Consider the following 23,543-nt stretch of genomic DNA (forward strand, 5'->3'; position numbering starts at 1 on the left):
GTGTGTAGTATGTGAACAGTGCCTCAGTCTCGCGCAGACGTCTACGTAAGGTATCGCTGGGGTCAGATTTGCAGCGCAGCCGCTCCAGCTCACGCTCCAGCCGCTCTTTGGCCTGACGGATGTTCTGTAGGAGCTCGGTAGCCTCTGTGCTGGCCTTCACAGCCTGTCGGGTTCAAAGGTTAACAATTGGTATACATCCAAGCCACACATCGGTTTTCCTAGCAAGCAATGGGGAATAACGTTGAAAAGCAAACTTTTCCACAACCATTATGTTGGTATTAATGGATATAGGTACTGGACTGATATTAGCAGAAAATGCTGGACCAGCTGGTGTTGAGGAACCTATTGAAATCTTAACGAAAACTTAAATCTCGTCACTGTAACTTAAGTGTCATTTTGAGATTGTTAAAAGCTTATTATAAGACTCAGAATTAAAATGAAATTATTAAATTAAACTTAGTTTAATTTACTAAGTCACATTATCTCATCATATCGGCAGATAATTTGGCTTATTTCAAGTATAACAAGCAAAATCATCTGAAAAAAGTGAGATAATTACTAAAATCACTTAAAATTAATTTTAAAAAGGTCTAGAAATAACATAGATACGCCTAGAGTAAGCTCAAGCACCTCATAATGATATATATATATAATATTGGAAATATTATATTCATATTAAGGATAATTTTACCTGCCAAGATAACATTTTATGAAGTGTAACAATTAAAGTAGCACTGTAAGACATGCACGTAATGTCAGAAATACTCAGTATGGCTCAAACAATTTATCAACAGGCTGATATTAAGGTTTCACAAATTTATCTGAATCAGAGGATATACCCCCAACAAAGCTTCTTTTCATCTTAAAAAGGGACCATATTCACGAATGGGATGCTATTTTAAACAACAAACATGTTTTACCGTTAATTACATGTTTTAATGTAAAGCTATACAATTACTTTTGAAGTGGCTTGATTTATATTTATATTGTTTAAGCCAGAGCATCTGTTGTTTATTCAAACAAAAAATTCAAACAAAAAATTATAACTTTTAGAGTCTGTTTAAAGCTTGACCAAATAAAGTTATATTGATCAATATTATTGGTTGTAGCTTTTGCTTCTTTATAAAGAATATTAGTTACAAAATGTTACTACCTTTCAGAGCTTAGCACCCACACACTTCACTCTCTTTTTCTCATAACCAAAGAACAGAATGCCTTATTTGTGCTTTATATTTATAAGACCATATCATATCCATTTACTTTAACTAACTGAAGAGCACTACCTTAGACAGCTTATCCTGCAGCTCCTGGATCTTCAGCTGCTGCTCTGCGTTAGTCTGAAAAAAAAAACACAAGGCCTCATAACATCAGCCAAGGACATTAGAGTATCATCTCATGCAGACACACAATCTGAAACCTGCACTGAAGGGCACTGCAGACTGTTGTTATTTACAACACTCCGGGCTGTTGTTATTTACAACATGAGGGAGAGAGCAAATAAAAATGCTCAAGCATGCACAGATGCTGAAATGGTGGTACCAGATTTGTGGTAGACAGTTGGTTTAAATACCTAAACCACAAGCTTTTTATACAGCAATTAATCTTTAATCCTATGATTTAGTAACTATGGGGGTTCTATAGTAGAATAGCTACAGTACTTGCTAGGAAGATTTTTACAGAAACACAAAAAAAGTCACAGTCACAAGTTTTCAAAGACTTTTGCGTGTGCATACCTATGTAGTTTCTCCATCCAAATATTTTATCTAGTCCTAGCACTCATGGAAGTTATAAAATTTGTGAACAAATTCCACTTCTTCATGTGTGCACTATCAAACAACATTTTCCAGCTGCTCAAGCCATTTCCTCATGTGCAGTTTCAGTGCTTATGGTAGTTGTAGTCCATCTCAACATTACAGAACAAGACAGAATTTTTTGTAAATAAGAGGCTTGTGCCTGCAGTTGATCTGTTTACAGACGGTATCCACAATATGCTCAGAAAAGCATATTGTTTATCATGACAATGATATTGTTGTATTGCCCATCACTAGTACAAAGACATACTTTTATTTGTTGCTTCTACTGTTCTAGCTATCCTTAGCCTATACCCATTTTCAAAATAACTAATTACAATAAAAATAATATTAAACAACACTGAACCGTTAGACAATAAATTAATTCCCTTTGTGACTGTTAATACACATGCATTGGTGAGCTCTTGCTGTTGTCGGTTCCCTTTCTCTCAAAAACACAAAAACCAAGGTTGCTGGCAAACTGGATTATAGAGTTATCTGTACATATCATTATTACAAAACAAATATTACAATTTAAACTTTGTACATGCTGTCGCTGTTGGTTTTACTGTTAAAAATCTTAGGATTAATACATTTCAGGAGTATTGAGTATTGGCATTTTTCTCAGTGCTACAACATTGCTGCTATTTGTGCTACAACAATTGCAACAATTCTAATATCAGTGCTACCTGCTCAAAAAGTGTATTTATAGCCCTGAAATTCTGTACTCAAAAATCCTAACCAAAATAATTAAAAAAAAAAAAAAAAAAAATCACATCTGCATTGCCAAAACACCCTTTAACTTCTTTTTAGCATATCACTTTTTGCCGTATTTTGTGGAAACCACCAACAATGATTAAAAAAAGGCATCTTGGTGCATCACATCAGAATAAAATGGGTGAAAAGGAGGCTTTTTTGCTTATAAGTTACAAATTCTTTTGTGTTTTTGATGTCTATTTTTTTACCTATTGAATCTTGACCTCAGTGTCACAAATTGCCTGAAAATGTGTATCGTTAAACCCCAGCCAGTACTTACTATGAACTATTATATATAACATGAAACTAATATGTAAGTTATGAGGTTATGTGAACAAAACAGAAGTGTGAGCCCACATGCGCACAAACCAGGAAACGGCTGTATGAACTTAATTTATCTGTGCCACACAATTCTATTCAAACAGAGTAGAGTCAGTATACACAAACTTTATGACCTCAACATAAGGTTTAAATGTTAATTGAGCAAAACAAACATTTCAGCCCAGTTTTTTGGATTTCATTTGAAAGTAATTGTCGTTATATCAAAATGAACAGTTTTCACTGAAATGTACTTTCATTCATTTTTTCCATTGTTCGTGAACCAGCTACTCGTAAATCAAACAAACCAGTTTGTTCATTTTTGAGAGTATTGGCCCTTGTAGTTTGAGGAGGTTAAATTCCCAGTTATTATTAAGTTGAATCTGTAGTAATTATAGAGAAAAGCTCATCAGTATACTGACACACAGAAACCATAGTGGGGTCAAAGCTGTCTTTTTAAACAATAAATGTCAGTGTTACCAGCTGTCTAACTTTTTTTTTATCAATGAAAAGCACTTGTGACAAAAACCCTTCACCATGGATTGAGTGGCAATGACTGACTATCATCACATTAGAGTAGCAGCTTCACAAAGAGTGTGGTCATTAACATGAAACACCAACTTGAATTGTAAGTGATCACTGTATGAGGGGGAAAAAGCCAAGAGTGCGAGAGTAGCAAGTGATGATTGAGCAATCTAGGGTGATTGATGCCTACACAGACTCATTCTCTCTCTCACTCACATGGACATGGTCGCAACACATGTGCAGCCTGGTATGTCTCCTTTGTGGGAAATGGCTAAATCTCTCCTGTAAGTCTGTAAATGAGTATTTATGAGACTTGAAGCTGAGTGATGGCATTTGAGATTCTTTGAGTTAGACTGAGAAGACACCCCAGACTCAGGGATGCTCAGACATTAATGCTTTTATTGTTTTAGGGGAGAAACACAGAAGATGTGTGTAGGTCGGTGGAAGCTCTTACCTTCTCCAGCTTAGTGAGCAGCTCCTCCGCCTCAGCTTTGCCCTGCTCTTTTGCCTGATGACACACAAACACAATTTCATAGATTTCCCTGTGCACAAAGACAACTATGAAGAATATAAAACAAATACTATACATTTTGTATCTTGTCATTTATTCCTCTTTGAAGAACAGATCATTTTCTGGGTGCTGATTTTTAATGAATGAACACTGCTGTCATTGGATGTCTCAGTGGGAGGGGTGGAGTAGGGGGGTGTCATCCTTCTGCTATGGTGAAAAGCTTAATTATGCTACAGAGCACAGAGCAGAGACCATACATTTCACATTTGTGTGTTTACAGGTTGGCAGGTTTTGTTTGATTAAAATGAACCCTTGTGCAATTGTTCTGTTGGTGCAAGTGTGGTTCATTAAAGCATGTGAGAACACTGCCATCCTAAGTAAGCGGAGATCAACGCAGATCAACAATGTCTAAATGGAACAAACTGTCTATGACAGCATGAACCCTATGTCTTTGGTACGTGGAAAACACTAGTTTCTGATGCTGCTTTGACACATGCACATGTTTTATCATCTCTGTATAAGGTTGGATTTGGTACATATAGAATGGAAAGTTTCAGTTTTAAAATGAAGTTGAGGCATGTCTGAAGCAATCAAATGCTCAATACACACATTTGATTACACACATAAATTACATTATGTATTAATGTGCTGTAAAAGCACTCAGACACTCGAGGCTGTTACAGCTGCTACATTTGACCCTGTTTTACGCTGTGCAAAAACCATCAGTCTCCTGGCTTACTGCGCTAATATCACAAGACAGATGAAACTCAATAAAATAAACAATTCCAGACAAAAACAGAGAACAGCACGATTCAGAAAGTCCGGTGGACTGTTTTTGTACATCATAAAAGATGTCCAACCAGCTGTAACCTTTGCATGCATTTTGTCTAAATCTTTTATTTAGCTTGATGTTAGTGTGAATAAGAGCTGTATGATATTGACCTAAAATGCAATGTTGGATATCACTATGACGATATAGATCCTAGCACGTGCTTACACAGCATTGTTTGATGCGAACACCTTGTTATTTGCTTTGAATTAGCTTAGTTTTGCTAAGAGTATGCTAGTTTAGTTATCCTGGTAATAGGGATTTGTCATAAGTTATACATCAAGCTAACAGTAGTAAATGTTTACATGTTAACAGCTTTCTAGATTAAACATGGGCATCCTGTGATGTATGCAAATTTTTGGTCATCCCAGGTCAAATAACAGGTTTTGTTGATTTTCTAAGTGAAAACAGGTTCACATCCTCTACAGAGAATTTTCATACAGCTTTGCTACTTTTTTTTTTTTTTTTTTTTTTTGCTGAATTAACATACTAAAGTAAAAGACTAAACATTAAACATGGCCTGTGCAAAAGTTATGGCACATCATTTTCCCCAATATGTTAAATTCAGTACATGAATGGAAATTTTAGAAAAATACACATTCATCTAAGGTTTTATATGTAATGGTGACAATGGTAAAATAGTGGTGAATCTGAAATCATGTGTTTTTTTTTGGCATCTGTTTTGCCTTACAACACCCTGCATGTACCTCTCCGCCATTGATAGATTTTAAGTATTTAGTTTTAGGCCAAAATCTACTGTAAAACAATGCCTCAGGAATCAGATAGTATATTTGTAATCATTTCATGTAATAGCTTTCTGTGAGGGAGCTTTTAGAGGCTCTAAACTCTTCAGATGTTTGTTTCCCATCACCTCCACTGGGACCAACTCTGACTCCCTCTTCCATTGATTTAGTCACTGATTCACTCACTATTACATTCCTTTATTCACTAGCATTCACTTGCTTACTCACGCACTCATGCAATCAGAGCTTGCGTATGTCGGTCATTAACTCACTGATTCACTCTTTCATCTCTTCACTCACTACTGAAGACATGTATTGCTGTGTAATGTGTTCAGTGCTGTGTCATATATTATTGTATACAGTATTATTTGTGCATGTGCTGTGATTGTATTTAGAATATTCTGTTCTGCCTATTTTCATTAACCCCTACATGGTGTCGTATGTCACTCCTGTCACTGGTCATGTATAGGCTGGGCCTAATCTTGGCATCAGTCCAGCCTATAAAACTGTGTCATTCCATTGTTTTACAGGCTGGCTAAATGTCTGGTACCTGCACACAACAAAAACGTCTTCTCTCCAGACATGTAGCTGCTCCCTGCTTTCTGAAGAGGTTTAGATTCTTCATTATATATGATTTATTTATTTACTCACACTTTACCTTATTCACTTACTAATTCACTCATTTATTCCACTTGTTCTCATTAGTTTTCTCCTTCATTTACATACATTCATTTACAATTGTTAACTGCCTCATCCATTCATACATTTACTTACTTACTCATGTACATATTCTCCTAAATATAATTTACTCATTCATTTATTCAGTTATTCTTGTACTTTCTCATGTATGTTTTCATTTATTCACTATCTTTCTGATTCATTCAATCTTATTCATTGATTCACATGCTCATCTATGTCTACTCACTCACTGTCATTTACTCACTCACTCATTTGTTTATTTATTTATTTACTATTTCTCACACAAACCTTCTGGATCCTCTGCTGGTAGTCCGCAGCTTTCCTCTTGAGCTCCTCGCTGGTCTGGCGCGAGTCTCGGAGCTCGGACTCGTACAGATCACTACGGCGCCGGGCAGCCGACAGATCCTCCTCCAGTTGCCTGATCGTAACTTGCATCTCCTCCAGCTGGGCATGGTACTCCTGAGAACGGCAGCCACAGAAGGACATTTTCACCTTTTTGCATCACAATACAATATCAAATTTCACATTACAAAGTCAACTCGATACACAAAGTAAGAAATGAAAAGACTGGGCACATATATTCACAGGGTGGGTGGGGGAAAAGAGTTTCAATCACTGATGAAAAAAAATGAGTTATATTTAATTTAATCAAATGTCTATTTGATTGGGACACATGCTTAAATGAATAATTGCACGGTATAAGAGAGATGTCCTCCCATTAAGAAACGGAAGTCATGGAAGCCTCAGCATAATCACAAAAGCCTCTTAATCTTCACTGATGTCTCAATGTGTTTTTTTGTGAGCACTTCTTCATAAAGTGGTTGGTTAGTGTAGTGGGTAACATGTCTGCCTTCTACGCTGTAGATTGGGGTTCAATCCCCACCTGGGTAAACACCCTACACTACACCAATAAGAGTCCTTGGGCAAGACTCCTAACACCACCTTCGCCTACCTGTGTAAAATGATCAAACTGTAAGTCACTCTGGATAAGAGCGTCAGCCAAATGCCATAAATGTAAATAAAGGGAGCTGGGGGAGACACGGACTAGTCAAAGGAGAGGTTATGATGAGCTTCAGGAGGTCAAAATTAATCATTCCACTTCTTGAGCAATAACAAGAGAGCATCTGATGATGTGAAATTGTCTGCTGATAGGGACCAGGCAGGTTAATGAGAGCAAAAGTGAGTCAGGTGCATTGCAGAGTGCAGCCAACAGTGAGTAATCGAGGTTTTTTTTTTTAGATGCAGCGTGGGCTACAAGGCCGTATGGATGCTTTGGTGAAGATGGATTAAGGTGAATATGTCGTAGGGATCACATGCTGTGGGCTTGGGTGTTTTTAATGTTTCTGATTAGCATACACACTGGCTGTCATTCATCCACGAGATGGATGGTCTTCAATTTATATACATGATGGGGTTTCTGGTACTTCATAGAATAACAACCTATAACAGCAAAGCACTGGGGCATGCTTAGGGTACAGTTTGTACATTCATATTCTAAATCTATAGTCTGAGCACTGAGAAGCCTAAATGCAGGCAGTTAAAAATTTTAGTAATTGTTGTCTAAATTGTCTTTGGGTGCTGTAGCAATAACATTACCCTTCACTGAAACTAAGGGGATGATCACAACCCTAAACAGCCCCAAATAATTTTCTCTTCTTCACCAAACTTCACTGCTGGCATTATGTATTCTGGTAGGTAGTGTTCTCTGGGAATATGTCAAACCCAGATTTGTTCAGTGAGAGTGTGCTTTACACCTTTGCAGCCAGTGCAACTGTGCATAGCGATCTTATGCAGGTGCTCAGTATTGGAAATCCATGTCATGAAGCTTCTGATATCCAGTTGTTGTGCTGATGTTGCTTCCAGAGAGACTTTGGAACTTGTTGTGAATGATGCAACAGAGGACAAGTGATTTTTATGTGCTTCAGCACTCAGCAGCCCTGCTCTGTGGGTTTTGCGTGGTCTACCACTCAGTGGCTGAGCTGTTGCTCCTAGGGCCTGTTTACACCTTGCATTACCATGCATTATAGGTGATTGGATCACATTTGGATTTCACTTGACTGCATGAAAAGCCGGTTATAAACATCCCCCAGGACGCTGTGAGCAGATTACGATTGGATCACTCAAACCACAGTCAGAGGTGGACGGAGAAGAAACGATCCAGAAACGCTGCTATGTTCTCTGTGCCAAAGCTCATTTAAAATGGACTGAGGCAAAATGGGAAAACTGTTCTGTGGTCATATTAATCAAATTTTTAATTTCTTTTTGGAAACCACAGAGGCTGTGTGCTGCGGAGGAGGGGACCATCCAGTTTATCAGTGCACAGTTCAAAAGCCTGCACCTCTAATGGTTGCATTAGTGCCTTTGGTATGGGCAGCTTACACATCTGGAAAGACACTATCAATGCTGAACAGTATTTAGAGGTTTTAGAACAATACATGTTCCCATCCAGACAACGTCTCTTTCAGGGAAGGCCATGCATATTCTGGCAAGACAATGCTAAACCCCATATGGCATCCATCACAACAGCATGGCTTCACAGAAGAAGAGTCCAGGTGCTGAACTGCAGTCCAGACCTTTCATCAATAGAAAACATTTGGCACATCATGAAATAAACAATCTGGTGAAGAAGACCCAGGACTGTAGAGCAGCTAGAATCCTACATCAGATGAGAATGGAACAACATTCCTCTTCCAAAACTCCAGCAATTGGTCTCCTCACTTCTCAGATGTGTACAGACTGTTGTTAAAAGAAGAGGGGAAGCTACACAATGATAGACACGGCCCTGTCCCAACTTTTCTGGGATGCGTTGCTGCCATTAAGTTCTAATTGAGGTAAATGTTTTTCATGAAATGGTAAAATGTCTCACTTTCAACATCTGATATGTGTTCTATGTTCTATTGAGAATAAAACATGGGTCTATGAGATTTGCAAATCAATGCATTCTGTATATATATATAAAATCAGAAGAAGAAGAACCACAACCATCAGAGCATCTTTAGCAATCTTCTGTTTCAGTTTATCTAATCAAAACATTTATGTAAATGACTTGAGGAAAAGGCAGCTCATCAGAACAGAAACAACAGGTCAGAAAGCGAAAAATTTCCATAGATTTAGAATATTTTTTTAGAAAACTAAAAATCTCAAAAAAAGGAGGCAAAGTGGAAGTGTGTGGTTTGACTGGATCTCTATGGAGTGTCTGCTTCACTGACAGTTGTAAGATGTATATTTATGTGGACAGAAACACAGATTAAAGAAGAGTGTCTATTTAATTAAAATGCTTCATAGACGATTGCTTTTAATGCTGGTTTTGAGAATAAGTACTCATTTAAATCAACAAGCATTCAAAGCCTGTAAAATGCTGTTCGGTCCAGCCCTAAAAGTATTTAATAACTTGGGCGTACAGTATGCATGACACTAATTGATGAAGTAGAAGCTTCCATTACTTGCTTACTGCATTTGCCTCGCAGCTTCAATGCTGTTTACACTGATGTCTCTCTAAATGCCTTTATACTGGCAGTGACAGCATGTGGTAATTTACTTCCTAAAGCAAATTTAGCATGCATAATGTGAACTGTAAGAAAAGTGAGTTAGTAGAGGTCACAATGTGAAAACAAAGACAGATCCAGACGCAGTAACACACAGCAGCAGCTCAATTCAGCTGGGTTCAAGCCCCTGCAGGGCTGTTCATCTCTGTCTCTTCAGCCAGAATGTCTCACCGCCCGCCACTCATTACTCTCGTATTAAAATTTTAATTACTGAAGTGGTTCTGTATTCCTGCAAATACACCACCCAGAAAGTCTCTAAGTGAGAGGAGAGAGTGAAGAGAAGAGCCACAAAGCGCGAGTCACAATGCTGAAAGTAGTGACAAGTTCTGTCTGAGTTGCAAAGAGAGAGAGAGAGACAGACTTCAGGGAGTGCGAGATGTAACAGCACATTGTTTTCCTCACGCCTGTTGCCGTCAAAACGCTCCTTTTATTAAAGTCAAACTTCTGAGTCAACAGCCAGCGTGAAGCACATGGGGATTAAAATGTCAGGATTGATCTTGGAGACGGCGGGAAAACATTTCCAGAGATTCTAGAGTCAGAAAAATGAGTGAATGTGTTCACCCAGTGTTACTTGTAAATGTCACCATCCTCCACTTGATTATGGCTTCAATTGGGAATCATATACACTACTGGCTAAAGGTCTGATATCACTTGTTATTAATTATTACTGATGTTTGCTTAAATAATAGTAGGAAATATAAATCAAAATATTATAAATTAGACAAGACTATTGAATTTTGTTGTTTTGGGAATAACAAGAAATTCAGAATGAAATAATAAAGATACACTGTAGTCATCCACTTATAGAAAGACCTGATGCCTCTTATAAAGAAATTCAAAGAACAGAACAAAAAAGATGGTATTGCAGCTCAATATAACTATATACAAAACTAAGACTATGACAACAGTTAAATTGATAACTAGCTTTCGCCTACTCTGACAAATTATTAACAACGAAGGATCTAGCACTCAAGAAATACCACACAGACTGGCACATGGCAGAACATGGTGAAGGACGAATTGCTGCTCAAATGCAGCAATTTGTCTATTTGAACAAAAATCGAAAGTGTTAAAGCTATGGTCTTCTCTGAGGTTCTTCATAGATGTGAAAGTTAGACAGGCTGCTACAAGAAGGATGGATACAATCAGAGGAATCATATATCAGTGATTGAAAAGCTTAAAGAACCAAACAGAAGACAGGATATTCTGGAGAAACACTTTCCATATGTCTCCAGGAGGCGGAATCAACTTGACGGCACTAATAGAAAAACTAATAAACTATATTTACTATTTTACCAGTGTTGGGGGTAACAAGGTACAAAGTAATGCATAAAAATATTATTACTCAAATATAATAATAATATAGTAATACATACATTTCCCATTATCTGTGCATGTCTTTGTGGGTAATTTATTTAAGCGTGTGCCCACCGGGACTCTGATTGTGAGAGCAGCGCAGCATGAGCACAGGAAGTGCTGTAAACTCCACAAGCAATCTGTCACAGCATTTAATCATGTTAGTATGAAACAGATGAATAAATATGCTTATGCTGCAGAGGAGAGATCCCCAAACTCACCTAAAAAGATTGAACTTGGTTTCATTCAGAAACAGCACTGTAAGCTTGAAATTTTACTCATAGACTTTTTTTTTGAAGGCAGCTGTTTCTGAACTGTTTCAAGAAAAGAGTTTGTATTGTACCAAAGATCAGTTGTTTATCATTTTAATCAGCATAACTGCTATGCTTTCTTTAAAGGCAGGAACAGTAACATTACTGTCGTTGGCTATTTCCTTCTCAATAAATTACTGTAAGGACTGCTGCTAACATAAGCATCATAAATTATATCTTAGTATATCTTCCTGAGAATATTAAGTGTATAAGGGCCACTTCAAGAATTCTGAACAATTGGATGTATCATACAGTGAGTTTAACGGTGCTTTCACACCTGCCTAGATTAGCACAGACCTGTCAATCTTTTTGTTTGGTCTGTTTTAACAGGTGCAAACAGCTGGACCATGGTTCAGCAAAAGATGCAGCACATGATTCGCTTTCAGATGTACCCAGATTCTGTTGGTGGCAATGTTTTATATCCACAAACAAGGGAATTCAACATCAGAGCATGCTTTTATGCTTTTTTTCAGCATATCAGTACCGTAATGTCTGCATAATCTTAATGGCTGACTTACAGAGGCTCATATCGCTCTTGTAGCATGAGCTGCTAATAAAGGTAGACAAGTGATAGAATAATAGCTAAGCAATGAAGCATATATCAAGTAAGGTTTATAATTGTTGCTTTTTGTTACTCTCATGTAATTTGGTGTACTTCTGCCATTGCAATGTAAAACCAACCAAACGAAAAAGATGCAATGTCCCCAAAAACACAAACTCTGATTTGGACTTCAGTAAATGAAACAGGTGCGAAAACAGCTTTAGAGCAAAGCTGCTAGCACATTTAACACAAGCAACATCTGCCTGGCAAAAATGTTGATTCACTTGGATACAAAAGTCGCAAAAAATGCAAAAAGAAAATTTGCTTAGCGTTAGCTTTAAGTTAAATGAATGTAGATAAACTTTAATCACATGAATTCCTGAACCTGTGAAGCATCAGGCCATAGAAAACAAGAGGGAAAGCTCTGGAAAATACCACACAGAAGATGTGCCTCACAAGTTGAAATTTATGGGTAAGGGTTTGAGATCTCCCAGCAGAAATGATGATTTTGCACATATTTAGCTTATTACTATCTCGATTAATCCCTTGGTTTGAAAAAGATCATTATATAATATACTGTGAGACTGCAGTTTGAACTATTTGGTAGAGCAGTCCATTTACAATAAACACGTTCCTATTATTATGGCCATAAGATTCTTTGGCCTCATAGCCCAAGTGGCAAGTGGCAAATTTTTATCTTTCTATCCCTGAGCAGGAGAAAAGAGGGAAGAAAAAGAGAAAAAGGAGAGTGGTGACTGACAGCTGAGGAAAGCAAAGGAAGGCAAGAGAAAAGGATGCAGACAGAGAGATTAGAGATAGAATGATGGAGAGGGAGGAAAAGAGAGTGAAAGACTGGAGGAGGGAAGGAGTCTGCCTGATAGATGACACATCAATCACACAGTAAATCCTGCTGAGAACCCCTACAGACACACACTCACCTCACAGACTGTGTCAGTCTCTGAGTGTGACGGAGTCCACATGTCTGTGTGGATCAGTTATCAGTATCTGGCTAATATCAGCAGAAAACGTAACAAAACCCAAAGACATCTAAACAGACCAAAGAAAGAACCATTGTCTCCTATCTACGTAACTTCTTTGGTGTGTGGCAAAGATAAGTTTCGGTTGCTGTTGTGACGTGTATTTGTATTACCATTTCTTTATATGAATCGGTAAGTCTAGAATGGATAGTTTCAACTTAGTGATTATAAAATACTTAATACACATTTGACTGCACACATAAATAATATTATGTATTAAGGTTCCAAAGTTTCTCAAATTTGTAAAAAGCAGCGAGCCACTTGAGGCTGACTTCACTGTTTTGTGCAAAACCACAGCACCACAGGGAGTCTCATGGTATATTGCTGTAAAATCACAAAACGGATAAACATACATAAAACCAAGAAGTCCAGAGAGGCATGCTTCAGAAAGTTCGGTGGGCATTATAGCAGTTATTGTACAAAAATTTGACCTCATTCTTATTGATGAAGCCATTCCTCTCTTCCTTCATGCTAGTCTCAGCCTCTACTAGACACTGAAGCTGTTCTAACCAAAAGTCAGAGCAAGCAGGTTGTGTTAACGGCACATGTTTTGAAGGGTTATTACACCGCTGTTTGTAGTGTACCTAGATGCTGCTTCCTACTTGAATTAGTCACCTGCTGCAGGCTGGTACTTATAGCAGTCAACTTCATTTACGAGCACGATAGCTAGCGGACTACTTTAACTGCAGGAGTAAAATGATACATTAGCTCAATGTATGACGCCCACCAATTGGAAAAGTTTCCAAAGACGCTGGGTGCCAATGCAAGTGACAAGTGCTTCTCAAAGGGGAACCTGTGTGAGCTCAGACCATTAGACAATCTGTTCTGCACTTTGCACTTTTCACTCACCATTCAGAAACTGATGGAGAGTAGACTGTTTGGTGCTACAAACTATTTTCATGCATGGGGCTTTCGTTTGAGGCACAACTGAACTCCATTGATCCTGCTTCCTGCTTGTGCCATCTCTAGCATCAGTGACGGTGTCACTCCCCACTGGTATCAGGCTGTTTATACTTCCAGGGAGACCTCACTGTTCATCACTGTGCGTTCTGACACACCCACACAGTTCTGAGAATAGGGAGCAATCTTCTATTAAAACAAACCATTAAAAATTTGAAAGCATGTTGACAGGGGCTTTAATTGAAGTGCTTCAATGAAAAAGATAAATTAATTCAATTAAAAGGCTTATTATTTTTAACCCTTTTGCAAGTAAGTATTTACTACCTTCAACTGTCTGCCTAGAGAGATTTTTTTAGCATGCCTGATATTATTTTAGTGGGACTGGCAACCTAATCAAAATAGCCTGAACAAATTAGAAAGCTTTGTCAAATGTACTGATTAAGTTGCTTTAGCAGTAGTAGAGTACATTTGGAGTTGGTGTTATTGCATAATAATGTTGAAGCTCAGTAAACTTACTTTCAAGCGATGTCATTTTTGTGTGCAGGAGTGGTAGCTTGCTATTAGCATGGATGCAGAAATGCTCATATTTCAATCCCAAATTACCTTGTAATTCAGATAATCCAGTGACACTCAGAGGAAAAATCTATATAGGACAAAACATGGAACTTCTTTCTTTACCACAGGGTGCAAAAGCAGTGATTACCCAGGGTTCCTCATATGGGCATGATGGTAACTACAGAATGACATAAGATTTCACAGGTTTACAGTTCCCTGCTTCCATAGTGCACAAACATCCCCTGCCTTGAAAAAGTACCTTATCATAAGAAGGATCAAAAGCTTTTCAAAGACATTGAATTGAACTATATTCAAGGTTTCAATATCAGTATCATAAAAGAAAAAGTGGTAATTTCTAGTATTCTCTAAAGATAAGAAAAATCTTGGTGGCAAAAATATAACAGATATAATGAGATGCAGTAAGAAGATACAGCATGCAAGGGCAAGAGATAAGGGGAAAGAAAGAGAGAGAGGAAGAAGCAGAGAAGATAAAGGCAGGATTAATGATGGATGGCATAATGATATAAAAGGGAGGAGATGGAGAACAGGAACAGAAGAGGGGGAAAAAGGCATTAAGGCACAGTGAACAGCACCTAGCCGACACAGGACGGACCAAAATGTCACCGCGAAACAAAACAATGCAGTAACCCTGAGTAACTCACTGTGAGCACTCAGCCACCAATGCCCAAATCCAGCAACACTATTGTTCCCCCAGGCTTACCTCTGGCATTTTACCGTCTAAATCAAAGCTCCCCGCAGCCCCATTACTCCCAGCACTGCCTGCAAATCCTCATCCGGCCTGGCAGCCCAGCGCACAGCCCACCGTCAGACTCACACACTCTTAACGTCATTCTCTTTTTAATTAAAGAAGCACAGGGCGTTCAGTTCTGAAGGGATTGTGGGTGCACCCCTACTGCTACTACTGTGGAGTGTAAACATGCTTCGATCTGAAGGTGGCGATTCAACTGCATTCACAAAACAATGCTAAAAAGATTTGAATTAGAGATGGCAAATCGGTATTAGTGAGTATCAGTGAAGAGCCGAATCAGAATCAGTCACACACCAGAATCAGCCCATTTTTGGCCTAAATATGCGATCGGTGTTCAGTTGATATTCCATTCATTTGCTCAACAGTTAGAAGAATGTGCAAACATGCGTTGAAAGGAACTATATCATCGGTCTGGCAGGTTTTTCTTTTTACGTACATTATATATATATATATATATATATATATATATATATATATATATATATATATATATATATATATATATATATATATATATATAATGTTGGACCAAGCAAATGTTATCTGCCAAGTTGATGAAAGCAATAGTAAACATTTTAACTTTTAAAATGTCGCTTGAAATGTCTTCATCCAACTGAGTGCAGCAAGTACCAGAAGACACCAGAAGTAGTGAAGACAGATGAGGACACAGAGGCTCAATGTACCTCAGTAACTGGCGAAAACCTTTGCAGTCCATCATGTCCTTCTCTGTAATTCTGCAAACCCATGTGTGATGTTCTCTCACCACTGCGCATCACACTTTCTATTTGAGAATGTGGACAAAACAGCTGTCTCTTATCACTTGTGGATGTTTGCTTTCAATATGGTCCCATTGAAAAAAAGTGGTTCTGAACTTCTTATTTAAAATTGATTAATAAACCTGCCTATTCAAATATCCACTGTAAAGCACATAACATTAACTTTTTGTAACTCACAGCATTAGTCAAACAATTGTTTATTTGCCAGTTAACAGATAATTGGTTTATGTCCCTAGTGTGACATGTAGTAGAATGTTTAATCTGATCATGACAGGCTACTTTTAGATGCTCATCTTTACAGCAGCATTATGTAAGAGCTTCTGATAAAACTGAAGGAATTTGCATTTGTGAGTCAGGAAAAAAAAATTTAATAAAATATGAGGTCCAAGTTGGAGTTTTTACACACACATACACACACACACACACACACACACACACACACACACACACACACACACTCAAAAAGAGTTGCAGCTTCAATGTTTAGAGTCTAAATGCAAAATTTATTTTATACTGATAAAGATATGATAACACTGGTGGATAATTTACTCACATCCTCAAAAGATACGTCTTGCATCAAGTTTTGACTTAAGCTCTTTTTGAATGCTCCATCAACACATTTGCAATTATCAGATTCATCCGCTCGGGGAAGGGGTCTGAAGCACAACTGACGTTACGCAAGTGTTTTTTTGGGTACATTGGATGCAATTACAGATTTCCATCAGAGATTTCTCCAATTCCTCAAAACTACACAATGCAGATTTAAGTAGTGTGCAGTTAGGCAGTTTTATATAAAAGAAATATACAACCCCAATTCCAATGAAGTTGGGACGTTGTGTAAAACATAAATAAAAACAGAATACAATGATTTGCAAATCCTTTTCAACCTATATTCAATTGAATACACTACAAAGACAAGATAATTCGGATAAACTTTGTATTTTTTCCAAATATTCACTCAATTTAAATTTGATGCCTGCAACATATTCCAAAGAAGTTGAGACATGGGCATATTTACCACTGTGTTACATCACCTTCCCTTTTAAAAACACTCAATAAGCATTTGGGAACTGAGGACACTAATTGTTGAAGCTTTGTAGTCGGAATTCTTTCCCATTCTTGCTTGACGTACAATTTCAGTTGCTCAACAGTCCGGGAGCTACGTTGTCGTATTTTGCGCCACACCTTTGGAACATGTTGCAGGCATCAAATTCAAAATGAGTGAATATTTGCAAAAATCAATAAAGTTTATCAGTTTGAACATTGAATATCTTGTCCTGTAGTGTATTCAACTGAATGTAGGTTGAAAAGGATTTGTGAATCATTGTATTCTGTTTTTATTTATGTTTTACACAACGTCCCAACTTGGGTTGTAGGATTGGTAATGGCCGATACTAAGTTTCAATATCAGTATTGGTAAGGAAAAAAGGTATGATGCCATCTCTAATTAGAGTATTGTAAAGACATACAATGAAGGCTTAAATATTCATTTTCAAATAAAATACATACTTCTTGTGCTAGTATGTAATGTTTGTATTGAGTGTTTTCCACACTATAGTCTCCTTTGTGCATTCAGGATTTTTAGATATAAAATAACACTGAATAACATGTTCAACTCTGAACTGAATCATTGTAATTCAAAATTTCATGATGCATTGAATTGTTTCCTAAAGAACCACCGTCAAGCCAAATGACTGTAATTCAGAGATTTATATCTGCTACTGCTACTGCAATAGCTAGGAGTGCAAGAGGTGAGAACAACCACAGGGAATTAGATGCATGCATGTGTGTGTGTGTGTGTGTGTGTTTGTGTATCTCTCTCTCATCGGCCTGCCTACCACAGGCCACAACGGTCCCATTAAAAATGCATTACATTTAAAAAGGCTCGAGGGCTGATAAACAGAGGGCTGTAAAACGATGACTGAAGCATTAAGGCAAGTGTGGAAAATATGGCTCCTTTTAAAGGCGTCCTCTATTTCAGCGTGATCACCCGAAGAGAATTATAGCAAGAGCACAATTCATGCTTGTATGTATGCCTGCAAATGCCCCAAACCTGGCCAACAAGAAAATGGCCAGCTCTAACTGTTTATTTATAATTTTCAAACCGAAGTATTTTCTAAATAGAAACTGTCTAATAGAATCTGCCAGTGTACTACAATCCATATGCCTGTTTGACGTAAGTAACACTATATCCTAAATCACATCAACAAGTCTGTTAATGTTCTAGTTTTAGCAATGCAAGTCTTGTAACTCCCTCACTAAACTAAAGAAGCATAGTTTGGACACCAAATGCATCTTGGCTGATTGAAAAGAAAATGAAAATCAAATAAATCAAACCAACCAAATCAACCAAACCAATCCTTTAAATGATCTCAAACAGATAAAAACAGACAAAAGTGTATCAAATTCAAGCCACTGCTAACGTTTTAGCTATGCAATGAACTTTGCTCTTCATTGGGATTTAAACTTTCATTAGTCATCAGCTACATTAGACTCATAGCTCCAGTGCAAAACTAAAGAAACACTCTTGATCAACTAAATTTGGATTATCATTTTCCTCTTAACTATCACTTTATGGCTACATTTAGACAGTAGGCCAAAGATCAATATGTATGGGGGGCCTAATGATTGTCTGAGGGTGAGCACTGTAGACTGCTATCGATTGCGGGGGCATTGTGCACTGACCAAACTAAGGCAAGAAGGAAACAAAGAAGCTCCCTAAAGACCTCAGCCTGTAGGATGGTATCACAGTGACACTAAAGGCATTATTTCATTTCATATGCTGACAAAAGCTAATGTGTGGACACGACAGAGTGTTCTCCTCCTTTTTAAACCATCAATCATCAACGGGTCCAATGAAACGGTTAATTAGTCATTTAATTGATCGTGGAATGGGCTCCTGAAAGGACACATGCAGCACCTTTTCCATAAGCACCTCAGTGTGCGCTGTTATCACTAAATCTGTGTTGTCTATCATGGAGTGACTGTATCTGATTTCAGGACAGTAGCCGTTACCAGCTAATGATGAGGAGGTTTTAACAGGACACAAGCTAATGAAGCCACCTAAGGAAATTGGGGGTACTGTATGTGTGAAAACGACGGGGAATCCCACTGCATTAAAAATTCCAACAACTGATATCACCGAGTGGTGCCTGCTAGGGCAGTGGTCTGTATAAAGATTAGCATATCAAAAATCAAAAAGATAACTTTTCCATTACAATTACAATGCAGATTTTTAAAGGGATAGCTTGGCAAACAATCTAATTCATATGATTTTCTATTTAACTTATATGCAGTGAATTCATTAAGACATGTTTGGTGTCCAAATTTTGTTTCTTCAGTTTTGAACTGGAGCTGCTAGTCTAACATGCTAATAAACATGGGGAGTAAACAGCCACCAAAACCAAATAAATTTCCACAAATTTGTGCCAAAATCATCAGATATTTGCTTCAAATTATGTTGATAGGATGGCATTGATGGCATTCTAGCACTTTTAATCTAAAACTGGAATCATAACGTCCTGCTGAAGAGGACAAGGCTGTAGCTGACTTCCTCTTAGCTCTCTTTTTATTGGAATATTTCACTCTACCTCAAAGGGAGCAGCACTTAATGTGTCCATTGCCATTTAATGGAATGTAAAAATTCAAATAATCTGGCAAATGAGTGAAACGGTTTTGTAAACCACATTGACTTGTCTGTGCAACCTGAATTAAGACCTGGGTGTGGTCTGAAAGACATTTTGGGCAAGTATATGAATCGGCTGGGGTGACTTCCAGGTGTTTGTAAAACAATGATAGCCTCTTAGCTCCAATTCAAAACTAAAGAAGCTAATATTTTATACTAAAGATGTCTGATTGACTAAGTGGAAAATCATGTACATTTAATTTTTTTTGACAAAATATCCTTTAATTTTGGGAAGAAGGGGTCCTGGTGCCAGCAGTAAATTCTGAAATCTCTTCTCCCCAACATTAGCTCAGTCTTTTATGAGGTCAATCTTTTGAAGTATTAGAAAACATTACATTTTTCCTATTTATTCTTATTTAGAATAATTAGAAACAATACATTGCAAAAATACTTAATACTTGCCAGATTTTAATGCTAAATCTCCTTCTGGAAATGTGCTAACATTAACATCAGCTAACAGTTTGTACCAAAAACAAAAAACAAAGCCTTGAGAACAGTAAAGCTGGTACGACTTCTGTATGACTCAAACAATCTCAAATCTCAAATGCAGAACAGTTTATAGCATGACTTGTATTTACTTATATACTAAATGCAGTATTCTGAATGATACTACATTAATCCCTTATTTCATTGTTATTGTAGTCTCAAAGTGCATCAGAAATTTTCATTTTCACATTAAAATTTTACAACTTTATATAAAATTATACAAATCTCTTAACTGAATACAAGGTTCTGCAGCTGGTCCTTCACTTGTTTTTTTTTTTCTTTTTTCAACAGCCAACAGATTTTTTTAGGCATGTTCACAAGGCATGAACAAAAAAACTTTTTTCTGAGATGTGTGCCCCTGACCTCAAATGAAAATTTGCCTACTAGCTCATCAAGCATGTCATAATAAGCCTTACTAAACCGCAAAACAACTTGCATAGCTGTCAAGTCTGACTCTTTAAGAGAGACTAAGATATATCGGTTTACACAAAGACCAAAAGAGCAACGAATGTAAATCTCATGGGTTAAAAAGTTTATTTAAATGAATGTTGCACTGTGGCATCACAGACAGCCAATACTGGGCTCAGTTACATATTGGCAGTGCACAGCCCAGCGTCATTAGCTGAGGTGGGTGTTGCTATAAGATGTGGTAGTCACAGCATGAGATTATGTGTGTATACAGTGTATATTTCCGTGCAGAAAAAAAAAAAAACATTCTGCATCAAGATGCTGAACAGAATTTTGCTACCAATGCTAGAGCTTCCTAATCACTTATGGCTGCTGTTTCCGTGGAGATGAGCCTCGTCTCTGTGCGCAAGCACACAGAAATGAGTCACTCTTATTTCCTCTTCTCCCAAACCTTCTCCTGTTTCACCCTCCTTGTGAGTTCATGCATGTCTTCACAAATTCAGAACTCTTTCTTTACTTTATACTTCCAGTTCTCCTCGCTCTCTTTCACCATTGCAGTGTGCTACATTGAAAAAGACGGTCACGACTCCATTTATCTTCATTAAAGTAAAAAAAAAAATTAAAGCACCTCTTTGTGACTCACATGTTCACATTATTAACATAAAAAAGAAAGCAAATGCGTCTTTACAAGTTGCTTTCTTTAGAAGTTGATGAGGTGCCCTACCCTAACAAATCTTTCCTACAAAGACAGCATGTCTGTGTGTGTGTGTACTGAATGTCAACCACAAATTGCAGGCATCATTGAGCTTGCTCCAGAACCAGCTCTTCTCTATTAATCATACAATGCAAGAGCGAAGATCTGGACTGAATATAGGTTTTACTACTTTGTCCTTCTAATAGTCCCATTCATAGAAGCGTGGCAATACACAGAAAATTCTGTGCATGTAAGGTTGCTTGTGTGTGTGTGTGTGTGTGTATCAGCACATGACGCAAAGCGGCGAAAGAAACATTCTAAGTTTCACCTCAAAAACATTTTGTTCGATTTTTTAAAATGAATTAAAGATGAAAAAATGAAATGCATGCTCTTAAAACTACCTTTCACAGGCTCCTTTTATTTCATAACTGTAGGAAGGTGTGGATGTGTTATGATGTTTTCTGAGGGTGTGTGAGGCTGTTATGATGCAAAAGAGGTTATGTGAGACTGTTATCATGTGGAACCAGTTTGTGTGAAGTTGTGCTACGATGTGTAATGAGGCTGCATGAGGTTGTGTTATGATGTGGGAGGCTGTGTTATAATGTTTAATGAGATTGAGTCAGGCTGTGTTACGATGTGTTTTGCATTTGTGTAAGGCTGTGTTATAAGGCTCGGTGCTGGGTCCTCTTCATTTTTGTCTTTACACTACCTCTCTCAGTGATGTAATATCATCTCATGGCTTCTCTTATCACTGCTCTGCTGATGACACTCAAGTAATGCTTTATTTCTCAACCTCTGACACACAGGTTTCCAATCGCATCTCAGCATGTCTGTCTGATGTCTGTTCATGGATGGCAGCTCACCACATGACGCTCAATCCTAGCAAGACTGAACTGCTATTCATCCCAGCAACTACAGGTCCTCATCATGATCTTGCCATCTCATTCGAGAACTCTCTGATTGTTGCGTCTGTAGAGGCAAGAAGTCTTGGTGTGATTCTAGATGCCCAGTTATCGTTCTCAACTCACATCTCAAACCTAACTTGGTCATGCAGCTTTCTCCTGTACAACATCCAGAGGATTAGATCCTTTTTCACTTGAGAGGCCACTCAGATGCTTGTGCAGTCTCAAGGCTTGACTACTGCAACTCGCTCTTATCTGGTCTTCCTATGCAGGCCATCAAACCTCTGCAACTCATCCAGAATGCAGCAACACGACTCGTCTTCAATCTCCCAGCTACACCACCCCACTGCTGCGCTCCCTTCACTGGCTTCCTGTAGTCGCACGCATTAGATTTAAAACCCTAATGCTTGCCTACAAAACCAAAAATGGACCAGCCCCTCCATACTTGATGGAAATGCTCAAAACTCAAACTGTACCACAAGCCTTTCGAGCTTCGACTACAGCTCGGCTTGACCCGGCATCCTTCAAGACACTCACAAGACAAGCATCAAGACTGTGCTCTGTACTGGCACCCAGGTGATGCAACAAAGTCCCACTGCCTGCCCGTACAGCAGAATCTCTTGCCGCCTTCAAACGCAGACTGAAGACACATCTTTTTATACAGCACTTAAATGAGCACTGAGTTAAGTATCCATTGTAATGTATTGTACTGCACTTATGTACTGTATTTCATTGTATTGTATTGTACTGTTTGAGTTTAACTCTGTTCCTTTCCCTCTGGGTATCAACAGGGACTTTTTGTTTCTAGCAGTATCTGACCTCAGGACTAGCTTTCTTTCTAACCTATTGGTAACTAGCAAAGATACTTTCTGTAGATAGACATAGCACTTTTTGTAAGTCGCTCTGGATAATAGCGTCTGCTAAATGCTGTAAATTATGTGTTTTGATGTTGTGTGAGGCTGTGTTATGGTACTTTGAGGTTATGTGAAACTGTTATAATGTGTTTTGAGGTTGTGTGAGGCTGTGTTTTGGTTATGTCAGACCGTTATGTGTTTTAAGGTTGCGTGAGGCGAGTCATGATGTGTTTTGAGGTTGTGTGAGGCTGTTATATGTGTTTTGAGGTTGTGTTATGATGTGTTTTGAGGTTATGGGAGGCTGTGTTATTATGCTGTGAGAGCATGTGTTATGATGGTGTGTAATGAGGTTGTGTGAGGCTTTGTTATGATGTGTTTTGAGTTTGTGGGAGGCTGTGTTACTGTGCTATGTGAGGGTGTGTTATGATGGTATGAAATGAGGTTTTGGAAGGCTGTGTTATTGAGCTGTGTTATAATGGTTGTAGAAATGTACTGCTCTGTAATGTGTTTACTCTTGCGTTATATGTCATTATATTCTGATGTGTTCCGAGGT

At 38.0% G+C, this 23,543-nt stretch overlaps 1 protein-coding gene across 1 annotated transcript in view; it reads right to left on the bottom strand.

Annotated features, from left to right (window-relative positions):
* The window catches only part of cita (citron rho-interacting serine/threonine kinase a), a 149,873-nt gene that overhangs the window by 61,591 nt on the left and 64,739 nt on the right, over positions 1 to 23,543 (bottom strand). Inside the window, exons 13-16 of the mRNA XM_017701679.2 lie at positions 6,460 to 6,630; positions 3,844 to 3,897; positions 1,284 to 1,337; positions 23 to 163 (exon numbers count right to left, since the gene is read on the bottom strand). Of these exons, the coding sequence (XP_017557168.1) occupies positions 23 to 163; positions 1,284 to 1,337; positions 3,844 to 3,897; positions 6,460 to 6,630 (420 nt within the window). The remainder of the gene's footprint in view (positions 1 to 22; positions 164 to 1,283; positions 1,338 to 3,843; positions 3,898 to 6,459; positions 6,631 to 23,543) is intronic.

The sequence above is a fragment of the Pygocentrus nattereri genome, chromosome 23 (genome assembly GCF_015220715.1).
Source record: "Pygocentrus nattereri isolate fPygNat1 chromosome 23, fPygNat1.pri, whole genome shotgun sequence".
Classification (NCBI taxonomy): Eukaryota; Metazoa; Chordata; class Actinopteri; order Characiformes; family Serrasalmidae; genus Pygocentrus; species Pygocentrus nattereri.